At 52.5% G+C, this 18,779-nt stretch overlaps 1 protein-coding gene across 13 annotated transcripts in view; it reads left to right on the plus strand.

Moving 5' to 3' along the window:
* Positions 1 to 18,779, plus strand: part of LOC125687601 (IgGFc-binding protein-like) — a 20,284-nt gene continuing 1,505 nt past the window's right edge. Inside the window, exons 1-6 of one of the 13 annotated variants that reach the window (XM_048932819.1) lie at positions 1 to 116; positions 2,971 to 3,287; positions 4,245 to 4,590; positions 8,204 to 8,538; positions 13,419 to 14,150; positions 17,498 to 18,707. In XM_048932819.1, coding sequence (XP_048788776.1) covers positions 4,488 to 4,590; positions 8,204 to 8,538; positions 13,419 to 14,105 — 1,125 coding nt within the window. In that variant the 5' untranslated portion in view covers positions 1 to 116; positions 2,971 to 3,287; positions 4,245 to 4,487 and the 3' untranslated portion in view covers positions 14,106 to 14,150; positions 17,498 to 18,707. Of the gene's footprint in view, positions 117 to 2,918; positions 3,288 to 4,244; positions 4,591 to 8,203; positions 8,539 to 13,418; positions 14,988 to 16,197; positions 18,708 to 18,779 lie in introns of those variants that run through there. The other 12 variants (XM_048932818.1, XM_048932812.1, XM_048932809.1 and 9 more) reach the window with 12 other exon arrangements.

Below are 18,779 nucleotides of genomic sequence, written 5' to 3' on the forward strand. Positions count from 1 at the left end.
TTTGGGCAGTCAGTTTGCTGTCCATACGTTGGAGCACGAGACGTCTCCTTTTGGGGCGCTCAGCATGGGGATCCAGGAGCAGAAATCCTATGGGCTGATGGCAGTGTGTGATAGCGGTGAGCTCGCCCCACAACCACCTCTGCCTCTCTTTTCCCTCCTGTGTCAAAAAATGGGGCAGTGGCACATGGGAAAACCACATAAAAATGGGTTCCTCTGAGTTGGGTGCCTCTGGTGCCCCCTTTCCACCCCTGTAGGAGTATCTAAAAACGATCTCTTCAAGCTGAAATTTGGATTTCCTCTCATATTACAAGAGCTGGGAGCTCTGAGAGGAAATCATTCAACCAGCAGGTTGAGGAGGGGGTATATGGCGAATAAATGCATCCCCCCCCCCACCTCCAACCCAATTAATCAAAGAATTACGGCATTGTAGGAATTAGAAGGGACCTCGAGAGATCTTCTAGTCAACCCCAATCCATTCTCCTCCATATAACCCACCCCCCTCCTAATAATCTATTGCCCTCCATATAATCCATCCCACTCCAATTAACCCACCCCCCTCCTAATAACCCATCGCTGTCCATATAATCCATCCCATTCCAATTAACCCACCCCCCTTCTAATGACCCATTGCCCTCATATAATCCATCCCACTCCAATTAACCCCACCCCCCTCCTAATAATCCATTGCCCTCCATATAATCCATCCCAACCCAATTAACCCACCCCCCTTCTAATAACCCATCGCTGTCCATATAATCCATCCCACCCCAATTAACCCACCCCCCTCCTAATAATCCATCGCCCTCCAAATAATCCATCCCACTCCAAATAATCCATCTCACCCCAATTAACCCACCCCCCTCCTAATAACCCACTGCTGTCCATATAACCCATCCCACTCCAATTAACTCACCCCACTCCTAATGACCCATCACCCTCCATATAATCCACCCCCCTCCTAATAACCCCCCCCTCCGAATAATCCATCCCCCTCCATATAATCCATCCCCCTCCAAATAACCCACCCCCCTCCGAATAACCCATCGCCCCCCATATAATCCATCCCCCTCCAAATAACCCACCCCCTCCTAATAACCCATCACCCTCCATATAATCCATCCCACTCCAAATAATCCATCCCACCCCAATTAACCCACCCCCCTCCTAATGACCCATCGCCCTCCATATAATCCATCCCATTCCAAATAACCCACCCCCCCTCCTAATGACCCATCGCCCTCCAAATAATCCATCGCACTCCAATTAACCCACCCCCCTCCTAATAACCCATCCCTCTCCAAATAATCCATCCCACTCCATATAATCCATCCCACTCCAATTAACTCACCCCCCTCCTAATAATCCATCACCCTCCATATAATCCATCCCACTCCTAATAACCCTACCCCTCCTAATAACCCATCGCCCTCCAAGTAATCCATCCCACTCCAATTAATCCACCCCCCTCCTAATAACCCATTGCTGTCCATATAATCCTTCCCACTCCAAATAACCCACCCCCCTCCTAATAACCCATCACCCTCCTAATAATCCATCCCACTCCAAATAATCCATCCCATCTCAATTAACCCACCCCCCTCCTAATAACCCATCACCCTCCATATAATCCATCCCACTCCAAATAACCCACCCCCCTCCTAATAACCCACTGCTGTCCATATAATCCTTCCCACTCCAATTAATCCATCCTCCTCCTAATAACCCATCACCCTCCTAATAATCCATCCCACTCCAAATAATCCATCCCATTAACGCACCCCCCCTCCTAATAACCCATCACCCTCCTAATAATCCTTCCCACTCCAATTAATCCATCCCCCTCCTAATAATCCATCGCCCTCCAAATAATCCACCCCACTCCAATTAACCCACCCCCCCTCCTAATAACCCATCGCCCTCCATATAATCCTTCCCACTCCAATTAACCCACCCCACTCCTAATGACCCATTGCCCTCCATATAATCCATCCCACTCCAATTAACCCACCCCCCCCTCCTAATAACCCATCACCCTCCATATAATCCATCCCACTCCAATTAATCCACCCCCCTCCTAATAACCCATCGCTGTCCATATAATCCATCCCACTCCAATTAACTCACTCCCCCTTCCTAATAACCCATCACCCTCCAAATATTCCATCCCCCTCCAATTAACCCACCCCCCTCCTAATAACCCATCGCCCTCCATATAATCTGTCCCACTCCAATTAACCCACCCCCCTCCTAATAACCCACTGCTGTCCATATAATCCATCCCACTCCAAATAACCCACCCCCCTCCTAATAACCCATTGCTGTCCATATAATCCTTCCCACTCCAATTAACTCACCCCCCTCCTAATAACCCATCACCCTCCATATAATCCATCCTACTCCAAATGATCCATCCCACTCCTAATAACCCACCCCCCTCCTAATAACCCACTGCTGTCCATATAATCCATCCCACTCCAATTAACTCACCCCACTCCTAATGACCCATCGCCCTCCAAATAATCCATCCCATTCCAATTAACCCACCCCCCTCCTAATAACCCATCGCCCTCCAAATAATCCATCCCATTCCAATTAACCCACCCCCCTCCTAATAACCCATCACCCTCCATATAATCCATCCCACTCCAAATAATCCATCCCATCCCAATTAACCCACCCCCCTCCTAATAACCCATCACCCTCCAAATAATCCATCCCACTCCAATTAACCCACCCCCCTCCTAATAACCCATCGCCCTCCATATAATCCATCCCACTCCAATTAACTCACCCCCCTCCTAATAACCCATCCCCCTCCGAATAATCCATCCCACTCCAAATAACCCACCCCCCTCCTAATAACCCATCCCCCTCCAAATAATCCATCCCCCTCCAAATAACCCACCCCCTCCTAATGGCCCATCACCCTCCAAATAATCTGGCCACGAATGGTTTTGTGATTTCTCCTAGATCCTTGCCGGACCAAGCAATGCCGTGCAAAGGAAAGCTGCAAGTTGGAGAAGGGGGAAGCAGTGTGCGTCCACGACTACATGGGAACGTGCATGGGGTCGCGGTCCCTGCAGTACCACACCTTCGATGGGATGGATGTGGACATCCAGGGTGGCTGCACCTACACCATCGCCAAATATTGTGGGGCTGATCCCACCCTGGTTCCTTTCGTCGTGGAGGAGAAGAAGAGCGAAGGAGATCTGGAGGAGTGGTTGACCAACGTCTTCGTGTACGGATACAACATCTCCATCCGAATGGGAGAGGGTGGCGGAATCCAGGTGGGTTTCTGTGAGTTGTTTTGGTAGGGGGGGGGGGGGAAATAGTGTGCCAAGTGGGATTGTAGGGAGTGAAGTTGGAAATAAGAATAAAAAAGGGAAAGGGGAAGGGAATGAAAATAGATAAGGAAAGGGAGAGGGGAAGAGAAAAGGAAAAAGGAAAAGGAAAGGAGAGAAAAGGAAAAGGGTAGCAAAAGGGAAAAGGAAAATGAAAAAGGAAAAAAGAGAAAGGGAAAGGAGAAGGAGAAGGGGAAGGAGGAGGAGAAGGAGGAGGAGGAGAAGGAGAAGGGGAAGAGGAAGGGGAAGGGAAAGGGAAAGGGAAAGGGAAAGGATAAAGAAAGAAATAAGGAAAGATGGGAAGAAAGAAAGAAGGGAAGAAAGAAAGGAAGAAAGAAAGAAGAAGGAAAGAAGGAAAGAGAAAGGGAGAAAGGGAGAAAGGGAGAAAGAGAGGAAGAAAGGGAGGAAGGGAGGAAGAAAAGGAGGAAGGGAGGAAGAAAAAGAGGGAGGGAGGGAGGAAGGGAGGAGGAAGGGAGGGAGGAAGGAAGGGAGGGAGGAAGGAAGGAAGGGAGGGAGGGAGGGAAGGGAGGAAGGGAGGAAGGGAGGAAGGGAGGAAGGGAGGAAGGGAGGGAGGAAGGGAGGAGGGAGGAAGGGAGGAAGGGAGGAAGGAGGAAGGGAGGAAGGGAGGAAGGGAGGAAGGGAGGAAGGGAGAAGGAAGGAAGGGAGGAAGGAAGGAAGGAAGGAAGGAAGGAAGGAAGGAAGGAAGGAAGGAAGGAAGGAAGGAAGGAAGGAAGGAAGGAAGGAAGGAAGGAAGGAAGGAAGGAAGGAAGGAAGAAGAAGGAAGGAGGAAGGAAGGAAGGAAGGAAGGAAGGAAGGAAGGAAGGAAGGAAGGAAGGAAGGAAGGAAGGAAGGAAGGAAGGAAGGAAGGAAGATTGAAACATGCTTTTTCCCTTTCATTTTGAGGTCAACAACCAACCCACCACCCTACCGGCCAACCTGCAGAATGGAAAGATCCAGATCTCCCGAAACGAAGGCAGGATCGTCTGCAGACAGATTTTGGGCTGCAGGTGACCTACGATGAGGACTGGGCTGTCATGGTGGGCAGCGCCCAGCAGTTATTTCGGGGCCACCCTGCGGCCTCTGTGGGAACTTCAATGAGGATGGGGAGGATGAGATGAAGCGCCCCGATGGCAACCGCGGCCGCCGATGCCGACGGATTGGGCTGAGAGCTGGAGGGATCCCTCGTGCCTGGAGGATTGGAGAGAGGAAGAAACACAGCAAGAAACAGCGCAGGACACAGCGGGACAAGGTGAGATTTGATGTGTGGTTCTGGAGCGTTTTGGGGGGAGAGAATCATAGAATCAAAGAATCACGCAGGTTGGAAAGGACCTCAAGGATCATGTAGTTCCAAGCCCCCTGCCCAGCAGGGCCACCAAACATCCACATTTAGATCAGGTTGCCCCCCAGCCCCCCTCATTGCCCCCCATTCCCCTCACTGCCCCCTATAACGACCCCATTTCCCCCAGCCCCCCTCATTGCCCCCCATTCCCCTCACTGCCCCCCTATAACGACCCCCATTGCCCCCCATCCCCCCTCACTGCCCCCTATAACCACCCCATCCCCCCTCACTGCCCCCCTATAACCACCCCATCCCCCCTCACTGCCACCTATAACGACCCCATCCCCCCTCATTGCCCCCTATAACGACCCCATTGCCCCCCAGCCCCCCCTCATTGCCCCCCAATCCCCTCACTGCCCCCTATAACCACCCCATCCCCCCTCACTGCCACCTATAACGACCCCATTGCCCCCCACCCCCCCATACCCACCCCATTCCTCCCTCACCGCCCCCCTATAACCACCCTAATGCCCCCCCAGCCCCCTCACTGCCCCCTATAACGACCCCATTGCCCCCCATCCCCCCTCATTGCCCCCTATACAGCCCCCTCATCATCTTAGTCGCCCTCCTCTGGACCCTTTCCAAATCCCCCCCATCCCCCATACCGACCCCATTCCCCCCTCACTGCCCCCTATAACGACCCCATTGCCCCCCCAGCCCCCCTCATTGCCCCCCATTCCCCTCACTGCCCCCCTATAACGACCCCAGTGCCCCCCAGCCCCCCCTCATTGCCCCCCATTCCCCTCACTGCCCCCTATAACCACCCCATCCCCCCTCACTGCCACCTAATAACGACCCCATCCCCCCTCATTGCCCCCTATAACGACCCCCATTGCCCCCCACCCCCTCATTCCCCCCCCTCACCGCCCCCTATAACCACCCTAATGCCCCCCCAGCCCCCCTCATTGCCCCTATAACGACCCCATTGCCCCCCAAGCCCCCCTCATTGCCCCCTATACAGCCCCCTGATCATCTTAGTCGCCCTCCTCTGGACCCTTTCCAAATCCCCCCATCCCCCATACCGACCCCATTCCCCCCTCACTGCCCCCTACAACGACCCCATTGCCCCCCAGCCCCCCTCATTGCCCCCCATTCCCCTCACTGCCCCCTATAATGACCCCATCCCCCCTCACTGCCACCTATAACGACCCCATCCCCCCTCACTGCCCCCTATAACGACCCCATTGCCCCCCCCACCCCATTCCCCCCTCACCGCGCCCCCTATAACCACCCTAATGCCCCCCCAGCCCCCTCATTGCCCCCTATAATGACCCCCAGTGCCCCCCATCCCCCCTTATTGCCCCCTATACAGCCCCCTCATCATCTTAGTCGCCCTCCTCTGGACCCTTTCCAAATCCCCCCATCCCCCATACCGACCCCATTCCCCCCTCACTGCCCCCTATAACGACCCCATTGCCCCCCAGCCCCCCTCATTGCCCCCCATTCCCCTCACTGCCCCCTATAACCACCCCCATCCCCCCTCACTGCCACCTATAACCACCCCATCCCACCTCATTGCCCCCTATAACGACCCCATTGCCCCCCCACCCTCCCATACCCACACCCATTCCCCCCTCACGCCCCCTATAACCACCCTAATGCCCCCCCCAGCCCCCTCACTGCCCCCTATAACGACCCCATTGCCCCCCAGCCCCCCATACCCCACCCATTCCCCCCTCACCGCCCCCTATAACCACCCTAATGCCCCCCCAGCCCCCTCATTGCCCCCTATAACGACCCCATTGCCCCCCATCCCCCCTTATTGCCCCCTATACAGCCCCCTGATCATCTTAGTCGCCCTCCTCTGGACCCTTTCCAAATCCCCCCATCCCCCATACCGACCCCATTCCCCCCCTCACTGCCCCCTATAACGACCCACATTGCCCCCCCATTCCCCTCACTGCACCTATAACGACCCCATCCCCCCTCACTGCCCCCTATAACGACCCCATTGCCCCCCACCCCCCCCATACCCACCCCCATTCCCCCCTCACCACCCCCTATAACCACCCTAATGCCCCCCCAGCCCCCTCACTGCCCCTATAACGACCCCAGTGCCCCCCAGCCCCCCTCATTGCCCCCTATACAGCCCCCTCATCATCTTAGTCGCCCTCCTCTGGACCCTTTCCAAATCCCCCCATCCCCCATACCGACCCCATTCCCCCCTCACTGCCCCCTATAACGACCCCCATTGCCCCCCAGCCCCCCTCATTGCCCCCCATTCCCCTCACTGCCCCCTATAACCACCCCATCCCCCCCTCACTGCCACCTATAACGACCCCATCCCCCCTCATTGCCCCCTATAACGACCCATTGCCCCCAGCCCCCCTCATTGCCCCCCATTCCCTCACTGCCCCATATAACGACCCCCATTGCCCTCCTTCCCCCTCACTGCCACCTATAACAAACCCCATCCCCCCTCATTGCCCCCTATAATGACCCCCATTGCCCCCCAGCCCCCCCTCATTGCCCCCCATTCCCCTCACTGCCCCCTATAATGACCCCATTGCCCTCCTTCCCCCCACTGCCCCCTATAATGACCCCATTCCCCCTCACTGCCACCTATAACTACCCCATCCCCCCTCATTGCCCCCTATAACGACCCCAGTGCCCCCCAGCCCCCCTCATTGCCCCCTATACAGCCCCCTGATCATCTTAGTCGCCCTCCTCTGGACCCTTTCCACAATCTCAATGTCTTTCTTGTACTGAGGGCTCCACACCTGGACACAGGACTCCAGATGGGGCCTCACAAGAGCCGAGTAGAGAGGGGACAATCACCTCCCTGTCCCTGCTGGCCACACCTCTCCTGATGGAGCCCAGGATCCCATTTGCCTTTCGAGCTGCGCACTGCTGGCTCATATTCAGTCTCTCATCCATCAGGACCCCCAGGTCCTTCTGTGCCGAGCTGCTCTCCAGGCCCACTCCTCCCATCCTCTACAGGTGCCTGGGGTTCTTCCAGCCCAAATGCAAAATCTTGCACTCTGCCGTGTTGAACCTCATTAGGTTCACCCAAGCCCAGCTTTCCAGCCTGGGAGAGAAAAGGGGTTCTGTGCCAAATTGTTGTTTGTTTGACCAACCCAACGTCTCTTGTGTTGGGGAACAGCTGCGTTGGTTTTTCTCCGTGCCAAACCACCCCCAAACCTTCACTGCCTGACCTCAAAAGTCCGCGACACGCGGAATAACCTTGAGTTTTTCCAACAGTTGTCCATTTCGGGAGCCTCACGTAGGGATCAAATGAGCCAACGTCTCCATCCATGGGCGAAGGGTTGTGCTGGTCCTTTTTTTGTGCCAAACCAGCCCCAAAATTCACATTGTTTGACTTCAGATGTCCACAGCACACGTTGAGTTTATAGAATAACCCCAAGAGTCGGGATATTTTGGAGACCCTGAACTGCTTTTGGGAACCGAGTCTCCATCAGCGGTGGGAACCAATTGAGTCTCCATCAGCTTTGAAGGGTTGTGTTGATTTATTTCTTCTTTGCACCAAGCCACCCCAAAATCCACTTGAATTATCTGAATTCAGGCAGCCAAACGGATGGGAAACAGCCCTGTGAACCCCACGAGAAATGCACTGCGGACAGAAATGCCCCACGCCGTCGAGCCACCAAAACCTCCACCTGCATCGGGACGGGGGATCCTCACTACACCACCTTCGACGGGAGGAAATACGACTTCCAAGGGACCTGCATCTACCAGTTTGCTGCCCTCTGCTCACCTGACCCCGCTCTCGTCCCCTTCAATGTCACCGTGGAGAACAACAACCGGGGCAGCAAAGCCGTGTCCTTCACCAAAACTGTCACCACGGAGGTGTATGGTGAAGTCATCAGCATGAGCCAGGAGCACCCGCAGAAGGTGAAGGTAGGTGGGCTGTGAGGACGATCCAACCCTGCCCCCAACCCTCACCTTCACCCAAACCTGACCCCAACCACAACCCCCAACCCCAAAGGATTTCCAAATGTTCAAAATGTCCAAATGTCCAATGTCCAAATGTTTCTGGATGTTGTGTTGAGGGACGTGGTTTAGTAGGAGCTGTTGGGAATAGGTGAACGGTTGGACTGGGTGAGCTTTTAGGTCTTTTCCAACCTTGGTGATTCTATGATTCTATGATACTGGTTCCGTCTGACCCATACTGGTCCTCAGGGCTCCATACTGGTCCTGGGAGTTCCATACTGGTCCTGTCTGACCCATACTGGTCCTCAGGGCTCCATACTGGTCCTGTCTGACCCATACTGGTCCTCAGGGCTCCATACTGGTCCTGGGAGCTCCATACTGGTCCTGAGGGTTCCATACTGGTCCTGTCTGACCCATACAGGCCCTGAGGGCTCCATACTGGTTCAGGGTGACCCATACTGGTTCTGTCTGACCCATACTGGATGTTGTGTTGAGGGACATGGTTTAGTAGGAGCTGTTGGGAATAGGTGAACGGTTGGACTGGGTGAGCTTTTAGGTCTTTTCCAACCTTGGTGATTCTATGATTCTATGATACTGGTTCCGTCTGACCCATACTGGTCCTCAGGGCTCCATACTGGTAGCAGGTGACCCATACTGGTCTAAAGGGGCCCATACTGGTCTTGGGAGCTCCATACTGGTTCAGAGTGACTCCATACTGGTCCAGGGTGACCCATACTGGTCCTGGGAGCTCCATACTGGTTCTGTCTGACCCATACTGGTCCTGAGGGCTCCATACTGGTCCTGGGAGCTCCATACTGGTCCTGAGGGCTCCATACTGGTCCCAAGCAAGCCATACTGGTTCTGTCTGACCCATACTGGTCCTCAGGGCTCCATACTGGTAGCAGGTGACCCATACTGGTCTAAAGGGGCCCATACTGGTCTTGGGAGCTCCATACTGGTTCAGGGTGACTCCATACTGGACCAGGGTGACCCATACTGGTCCTGTCTGACCCATACTGGACCAGGGTGACCCATACTGGTCCTGTCCGACCCATACTGGTCCAGGGTGACCCATACTGGTCCTCAGGGCTCCATACTGGTACCAGGGTGACCCATACTGGTTCTGCCTGACCCATACTGGTCCTCAGGGCTCCATACTGGTCCAGGGTGACCCATACTGGTTCTGTCTGACCCATACAGGCCCTGAGGGCTCCATACTGGTCCTGAGGGTTCCATACTGGTTCTGTCTGACCCATACTGGTCCTCAGGGCTCCATACTGGTCCCAAGCAAGCCATACTGGTTCTGTCTGACCCATACTGGATGTTGTGTTGAGGGACATGGTTTAGTAGGAGCTATTGGGAATAGGTGAACGGTTGGACTGGGCGATCTTTTAGGTCTTTTCCAACCTTAGTGATTCTATGATTCTATGATACTGGTTCCGTCTGACCCATACTGGTCCTCAGGGCTCCATACTGGTAGCAGGTGACCCATACTGGTCTAAAGGGGCCCATACTGGTCTTGGGAGCTCCATACTGGTTCAGGGTGACTCCATACTAGACCAGGGTGACCCATACTGGTCCTGTCCGACCCATACTGGTCCAGGGTGACCCATACTGGTCCTCAGGGCTCCATACTGGTTCTGTCTGACCCATACAGGCCCTGAGGGCTCCATACTGGTCCTGGGAGCTCCATACTGGTCCTGAGGGTTCCATACTGGTCCTGTCTGACCCATACTGGTCCTGAGGGCTCCATACTGGTCCCAAGCAAGCCATACTGGTTCTGTCTGACCCATACTGGATGTTGTGTTGAGGGACATGGTTTAGTAGGAGCTATTGGGAATAGGTGAACGGTTGGACTGGGTGAGCTTTTAGGTCTTTTCCAACCTTGGTGATTCTACGATTCTATGATTCAAAGAATCGCCCCCAACCCCATCATTGCCTTTTCCCAAATATATTCCGTCTCCAAAATGTTTCCTTGACCCAAACACGGAAACCCTCCCCACCAAAAGGGTTTTGAGAAATACCCCAGGTCTGACTGGACCAGAAGCCCCTCCTGATGCCATAGGATTTCCAAAACAAACAAACAAAAAATCACTTTGAACTCCGTTTCCCCAACGACGTTTCGCCACCAGAACATTTTGGAAGAGCCCCCAGACACCCCAAAACTCACACCAACCCTCCCCCAAACCTTTTGCCAATCCCCTAGTCGCGTTCTCCCCAACTCAACCCCCCTAACCCCCCCAAAAATCCCCTCCCCCTAACTGAACAGAGCCTTGGTGGAGCCCCCTTTCACCCCAACTCTCCCCCAACCCTTTTACCAAGCTCCCAAGTCACCTTCCCTTGACTCAGCCCCCCCCCAACCCCCCCAAAATCCCCTCCCCCTAGCTGAACGGAGCCTTCGTGGAGCCCCCTTTCACCCCAACTCTCCCCCAACCCTTTCCCCAAGCTCCCAAGTCGCCTTCCCTTGACTCAGCCCCCCTTCTCCCCCCCAAAAAATCCCCTCCCCCTAGCTGAACATGGCCTTGCTGGAGCCCCCTTTCACCCCAACTCTCCCCCAACCCTTTTACCAAGCTCCCAAGTCGCATTCCCCCAATTCAACCCCCCCAACCCCCCCCAAATAATCCCTTCCCCCTGGCTGAACGGAGCCTTCATGGAGCCCCCTTTCACCCCAACTCTCCCCCAACCCTTTTACCAAGCTCTCAAGTCACCTTCCCTTGACTCAGCCCCCCCCTAACCCCCCAAAAATCCCCTCCCCCTAACTGAACGGGGCCTTGGTGGAGCTCCCTTTCACCCCAACTCTCCCCCAACCCTTTTACCAAGCTCCCAAGTCACCTTCCCTTGACTCAACCCCCCCTAGATCCCTCCCAAATCCCCTCCCCCTAGCTGAACAGGGCCTTCATGGAGCTCCTTTTCACCCCAACTCTCCCCCAACCCTTTCACCAAGCTCCCAAGTTGTGTTCTCCCAACTCAACCCCCCCAAACCCCCGAAAAATCCCCTCCCCCTAGCTGAATGTGGCCTTGCTGGAGCTCTCTTTCACCCCAACTCTCCCCCAACCCTTTCACCAAGCTCCCTAGTCGTGTTCCCTTGACTCACCCCCCCCTCTTCTACCCCCCAAAAATCCCCTCCCCCTAGCCGAATGGGGCCTTGGTGGAGCTCCCTTTCACCCCAACTCTCCCCCAACCCTTTTACCAAGCTCTCAAGTCGTGTTCACTTGACTCAACCCCCCTAACCCCCCCAAAAATCCCCTCCCCCTTGCTAAACGGGGCCTTGGTGGAGCCCTCTTTCACCCCAACTCTCCCCCAACCCTTTTACCAAGCTCCCAAGTTGCATTCCTCCAACTCAACCCCCCCTAAATCCCCCCCAAATCCCCTCCCCCTAGCTGAACAGAGCCTTGCTGGAGCTCCTATTCACCCCAACTCTCCCCCAACCCTTTTACCAAGCTCCCAAGTCATGTTCCCCCAACTCAACCCCCACCACCCCCAAAAATCCCCTCCCCCTAGTTGAACGAGGCCTTGCTGGAGCTCCCTTTCACCCCAACTCTCCCCCAACCCTTCTACCAAGCTCCCAAGTCACCTTCCCTTGACTCAACCCCCCCTAAATCCCCCTCAAAATCCCTTCCCCCTTGCTAAATGGGGCCTTGGTGAAGCTCCCATTCACCCCAACTCTCCCCCAACCCTTTTACCAAGCTCCCAAGTCGCATTCCCCCAATTCAACCCCCCCAACCCCCCCAAATAATCCCTTCCCCTAGCTGAACAGAGCCTTGCTGGAGCTCCTTTTCACCCCAACTCTCCCCCAACCCTTTCCCCAAGCTCCCAAGTCACCTTCCCTTGACTCAACCCCCCCTAACCCCCCAAAATCCCCTCCCCCTAGCTGAACAGGGCCTTCATGGAGCTCCCTTTCACCCCAACTCTCCCCCAACCCTTTTACCAAGCTCCCAAGTCTCGTTCTCCCAACTCAACCCCCCTAAATCCCACCAAAAATCCCTTCCCCCTAGCTGAACAGAGCCTTGCTGGAGCTCCTTTTCACCCCAACTCTCCCCCAACCCTTTTACCAAGCTCCCAAGTCGCATTCCTCCAACTCAACCCCCCCTAAATCCCCCCCAAATCCCCTCCCCCTAGCTGAACAGAGCCTTGCTGGAGCTCCTATTCACCCCAACTCTCCCCCAACCCTTTTACCAAGCTCTCAAGTCGTGTTCACTTGACTCAACCCCCCTAACCCCCAAAAATAATCCCCTCCCCCTTGCTAAACGGGGCCTTGGTGGAGCCCTCTTTCACCCCAACTCTCCCCCAACCCTTTTACCAAGCTCTCAAGTCACCTTCCCTTGACTCAACCCCCCCTAGATCCCTCCCAAATCCCCTCCCCCTAGCTGAACGGAGCCTTGGTGTAGCCCCCTTTCACCCCAACTCTCCCCCAACCCTTTCACCAAGCTCCCAAGTTGTGTTCTCCCAACTCAACCCCCCCTCCTTCCCCCCAAAAATCCCCTCCCCCTAGCTGAATGGAGCCTTGGTGTAGCCCCCTTTCACCCCAACTCTCCCCCAACCCTTTCACCAAGCTCCCAAGTCGCGTTCTCCCAACTGAACTCCCCTAAATCCCACCAAAATCCCCTCCCCTAGCTGAACAGAGCCTTGCTGGAGCTCCCTTTCACCCCAACTCTCCCCCAACCCTTTTACCAAGCTCCCAAGTCACCTTCCCTTGACTCAACCCCCCCTAACCCCCCCAAAATCCCCTCCCCCTAACTGAACGGAGCCTTGGTGACCCCAACTCTCCCCCAACCCTTTTACCAAGCTCCCAAGTCACCTTCCCTTGACTCAACCCCCCCTAACCCCCCAAAATCCCCTCCCCCTAGCTGAACGGAGCCTTCGTGGAGCTCCCTTTCACCCGCAAGGACCGTTTTGAGCTCTACCAGAGCGGCGTCCACGGTTTCATCCGCACCTCCTTCGGTTTACGGGTCAGCTTCGATTGGTACAGCTACGCCCGTGTCATCGTCCCCGACTCCTACGCCGGCGCCACCTGCGGCCTTTGCGGCAACGCCAACGGTGACCCCGAAGACGACCTCACCTCCCACGACGGGAAGCGGATGGAAGACGAAATCCGTTTTGCTGATAGCTGGAAGGTCAAGGATGTCCCAGGTTGCTCGGCGCGTTGCGTCGGGGATTGCCCGACGTGTGGCGAAGAGCAGAAGAAACCCTATCGTGAGGATGCATATTGTGGGGTGATCGGGGCGAGCGGGGGACCCTTCCGGGATTGTCACCATCTTGTCGATCCCGAGCCTTTCCTGGAGGACTGTGCTTTCGATGCGTGTCAGTACAAAGGGAGGAGGGACGTCATCTGCAAAGCGGTGGCTGCCTATATGATCGAGTGCCAAAGCAATGGGGCGGCCGTGGGGCAGTGGAGGACGCCGTCGTTCTGCGGTGAGTGGGGGGAGGTTTTCCCACCCCGACCCTTTTTAGGGGCAGCGATTAAAGAGTTTGAGCTCAACGGCTTGGCTATGCGATCCCAAAGTGCCCCTAAATTGGGTTTCCTTCCCCATTGATTTGTCCTGTCCTCTCCTTTTATGCCTTTCAGGGATCAAATGAAGGTTATGGGATCCCAAAATGCCCTTAAATTGGGTTTCTTTCCTCGTTGAATTGTCCTGCCCTCTCCTTTTATGCCTTTCAGGGATCAAATGAAGGTTATGGGATCCCAAAATGCCCCTAAATTGGGTTTCTTTCCCCATTGAATGACCTGTCCTCTTCTTTTATGCCTTTCAGGCATCAAATGAAGGTTATAGGATCCCAAAATGCCCCTAAATTGGATTTCATTCCCCATTTAATTGTCCTGTCCTCTTTTATGCCTTTCAGAGATCAAATGAAGGTTATGGGATCCCAAAATGCCCCTAAATTGGGTTTCTTTCCCCATTGAATTGTCCTGTCCTCTCCTTTTACGCCTTTCAGGGATCAAATGAAGAGATATAGGATCCCAAAATGCCCCTAAATTGGGTTTCTTTTCACACTGAATTGTCCTGTCCTCTCCTTTTATGCCTTTCAGGGGTCAATGAAGGGATATGGGATCCCAAAATGCCCCTAAATTTGGTTTCTTTCCCCATTGAATTGTCCTGTCCTCTCCTTTTATGCCTTTCAGAGATCAAATGAAGGGTTATGGGATCCCAAAATGCCCCTAAATTGGGTTTCTTTCCACATTGAATTGTCCTGTCCTCTCCTTTTATGCCTTTCAGAGATCAAATGAAGGGTTATGGGATCCCAAAATGCCCCTAAATTGGGTTTCTTTCCCCATTGAATTGTCCTGTCCTCTCCTTTTATGCCATCTCAGGGGTCAATGAAGGGTTATGGGATCCCAAAATGCCCCTAAACTGGGTTTCTTTCCCCATTGAATTGTCCTGTCCTCTCCTTTTATGCCTTTCAGGGGTCAAATGAAGGTTATGGGATCCCAAAATGCCCCTAAATTGGGTTTCTTTCCCCATTGAATTGTCCTGTCCTCTCCTTTTATGCCTTTCAGGGGTCAATGAAGGGTTATAGGATCCCAAAGTGCCCCTAAATTGGGTTTCTTTCCCCATTGAATTGTCCTGTCCTCTCCTTTTATGCCATCTCAGGGGTCAATGAAGGTTATGGGATCCCAAAATGCCCCTAAATTGGGTTTCTTTCCCCACTGATTTGTCCTGTCCTCTCCTTTTATACCTTCCAGGGATCAAATGAAGGGTTATGGGATCCCAAAATGCCCCTAAATTGGGTTTCTTTCCCCATTGAATGACCTGTCCTCTGTTTTATGCCTTTCAGGGATCAAATGAAGGGCTGTGGGATCCCAAAATGCCCCTAAATTGGGTTTCTTTCCCCATTGAATTGTCCTGTCCTCTTCTTTTATGCCTTTCAGAGATCAAATGAAGGTTATGGGATCCCAAAATGCCCCTAAATTCCGTTTCTTTCCCCATTGAACTGTCCTGTCCACTCCTTTTATGCCTTCAAGGGATCATGTGAAGGTTATGGGATCCCAAAATGCCCCTAAATTGGGTTTCTTTCCCCATCAAATTTTCCTGTCCTCTCCTTTTACGCCTTTCAGGGATCAAATGAAGGGTTATGGGATCCCAAAGTGCCCCTAAATTGGGTTTCTTTTCCCATTGAATTGTCCTGTCCTCTCCTTTTACGCCTTTCAGGGGTCAATGAAGAGATATGGGATCCCAAAATGCCCCTAAATTGGGTTTCTTTCCCCGTTGAATTGTCCTGTCCTCTCCTTTTATGCCTTTAAGGGGTCAATGAAGGGTTATGGGATCCCAAAATGCCCCTAAATTGGGTTTCTTTCCCCATTGAATGACCTGTCCTCTCCTTTTATGCCTTTCAGGGTTCAATGAAGGTTATGGGATCCCAAAATGTCCCTAAATTGGGTTTCTTTCCCCATTGAATTGTCCTCTCCTCTGCTTTTATGCCATCTCAGGGGTCAATAAAGGGTTATGGGATCCCAAAATGCCCCTAAATTGGGTTTCTTTCCTCGTTGAATTGTCGTGTCCTCTCTTTTTATGCCTTCTCAGGGGATCAAATGAAGGTTATGGGATCCCAAAATGCCCCTAAATTGGGTTTCTTCCCCATTGAATTGTCCTGTCCTCTCCTGTTATGCCAACTCAGGGGTCAATGAAGGTTATAGGATCCCAAAATGCCCCTAAATTGGGTTTCTTTCCCCTTAGAATTGTCCTGTCCTCTCCTTTTATGCCTTTCAGGGGTCAATGAAGGGTTATGGCAGCCCAAAATGCCCCTACATTGGGTTTCCTTCCCCATTGAATGACCTGTCCTCTTCTTTTATGCCTTTCAGGGATCAAATGAAGGGTTATGGGATCCCAAAATGCCCCTAAATTGGGTTTCCTTCCCCGTTGAATTGTCCTGTCCTCTCCTTTTATGCCTTTCAGGGATCAAATGAAGGTTATAGGATCCCAAAATGCCCCTAAATTGGGTTTCCTTCCCCGTTGAATTGTCCTGTCCTCTCCTTTTATGCCTTTCAGGGATCAAATGAAGGTTATAGGATCCCAAAATGCCCCTAAATTGGGTTTCTTTCCCCATTGAATGACCTGTCCTCTCCTTTTATGCCTTTAAGGGATCATGTGAAGGGTCATGGGATCCCAAAATGCCCCTAAATTGGGTTTCTTTCCCCATTGAACTGTCTTGTCCACTCCTTTTATGCCTTTAAGGGATCATGTGAAGGTTATGGGATCCCAAAATGCCCCTAAATTGGGTTTCTTTCCACTTAGAATTGTCCTGTCCTCTCCTTTTATGCCATCTCAGGGGTCAAATGAAGGTTATAGGATCCCAAAGTGCCCCTAAATTCGGTTTCTTCCCCCGTTGAATTGTCCTGTCCTCTCCTTTTATGCCTTTCAGGCATCAAATGAAGGTTATAGGATCCCAAAATGCCCCTAAATTGGGTTTCTTTCCCCATTTAATTGTCCTGTACTCCCCTTTTATGCCTTTCAGGGGTCAATGAAGGGTTATGGGATCCCAAAATGCCCCTAAATTGGGTTTCTTTCCCCATTGAATGACCTGTCCTCTCCTTTTACGCCTTTCAGGGGTCAATGAGGGGTTATAGGATCCCAAAATGCCCCTAAATTGGGTTTCTTTCCCCATTTAATTGTCCTGTCCTCTGTTTTATGCCTTTCAGGAGTCAATGAAGGTTATAGGATCCCAAAATGCCCCTAAATTGGGTTTCTTTCCCCACTGAATTGTCCTGTCCTCTCCTTTTATGCCTTTCAGGGATCAAATGAAGGGTTATGGGATCCCCAAATGCCCCTAAATTGGGTTTCCTTCCCCATTGAATTACCTGTCCTCTCCTTTTATACCTTTCAGGGGTCAAATGAACGTTAAAGGATCCCAAAATGCCCCTAAATTGGGTTTCTTTCCCCGTTGAATTGTCCTGTCCTCTCCTTTTATGCCTTTAAGGGATCATGTGAAGGTTATGGGATCCCAAAATGCCCCTAAATTGGGTTTCTTTCCCCATTGAATTGTCCTCTCCTCTGCTTTTATGCCATCTCAGGGGTCAATGAAGGGTTATGGGATCCCAAAATGCCCCTAAATTGGGTTTCTTTCCCCATTGAATTGTCCTGTCCTCTCCTTTTATGCCTTTCAGGGATCAAATGAAGGTTATGGGATCCCAAAATGCCCCTAAATTGGGTTTCTTTCCCCATTGAATTGGCCTGTCCTCTCCTTTTACGCCTTTCAGGGGTCAATGAGGGGTTATAGGATCCCAAAATGCCCCTAAATTGGGTTACTTTCCCCATTGAATTGTCATGTCCTCTTCTTATATGCCTTTCAGGGTTCAATGAAGGCTATGGGATCCTAAAATGCCCCTAAATTGGGTTTCTTTCCCCGATAAATTGTCCTGTCCTCTCCTTTTATGCCTTTCAGGGATCAAATGAAGGTTATGGGATCCCAAAATGCCCCTAAATTGGATTTCTTTCCCCATTGAATTGTCCTGTCCTCTCCTTTTACGCCTTTCAGGGATCAAATGAAGAGATATAGGATCCCAAAATGCCCCTAAATTGGGTTTCTTTTCACACTGAATTGTCCTGTCCTCTCCTTTTATGCCTTTCAGGGGTCAATGAAGGGATATGGGATCCCAAAATGCCCCTAAATTGGGTTTCTTTCCCCATTGAATTGTCCTGTCCTCTCCTTTTATGCCTTTCAGGGATCAAATGAAGGGATATAGGATCCCAAAATGCCCCTAAATTGGGTTTCCTTCCCCGTTGAATGACCTGTCCTCTCCTTTTATGCCTTCTCAGGGGTCAGTGAAGAGTTATAGGATCCCAAAATGCCCCTAAATTGGGTTTCTTTTCACACTGAATTGTCCTGTCCTCTCCTTTTATGCCTTTCAGGGATCAAATGAAGGTTATAGGATCCCAAAATGCCCCTAAATTGGGTTTCTTCCCCCATTGAATTGTCCTGTCCTCTCCTTTTATGCCTTCCAGGGATCAAATGAAGGTTATGGGATCCCAAAATGCCCCTAAATTGGGTTTCTTTCCCCATTGAATTGTCCTGTCCTCTCCTTGTATGCCTTTCAGGGTTCAATGAAGTCTATGGGATCCCAAAATGCCCCTAAATTGGGTTTCTTTCCCCATTGAATTGTCCTGTCCTCTCCTTTTACGCCTTTCAGGGGTCAATGAGGGGTTATAGGATCCCAAAATGCCCCTAAATTGGGTTTCTTTTCACACTGAATTGTCCTGTCCTCTCCTTTTATG

This window comes from Lagopus muta, unplaced genomic scaffold, assembly GCF_023343835.1.
Source record: "Lagopus muta isolate bLagMut1 unplaced genomic scaffold, bLagMut1 primary scaffold_114, whole genome shotgun sequence".
Taxonomy (NCBI): domain Eukaryota; kingdom Metazoa; phylum Chordata; class Aves; order Galliformes; family Phasianidae; genus Lagopus; species Lagopus muta.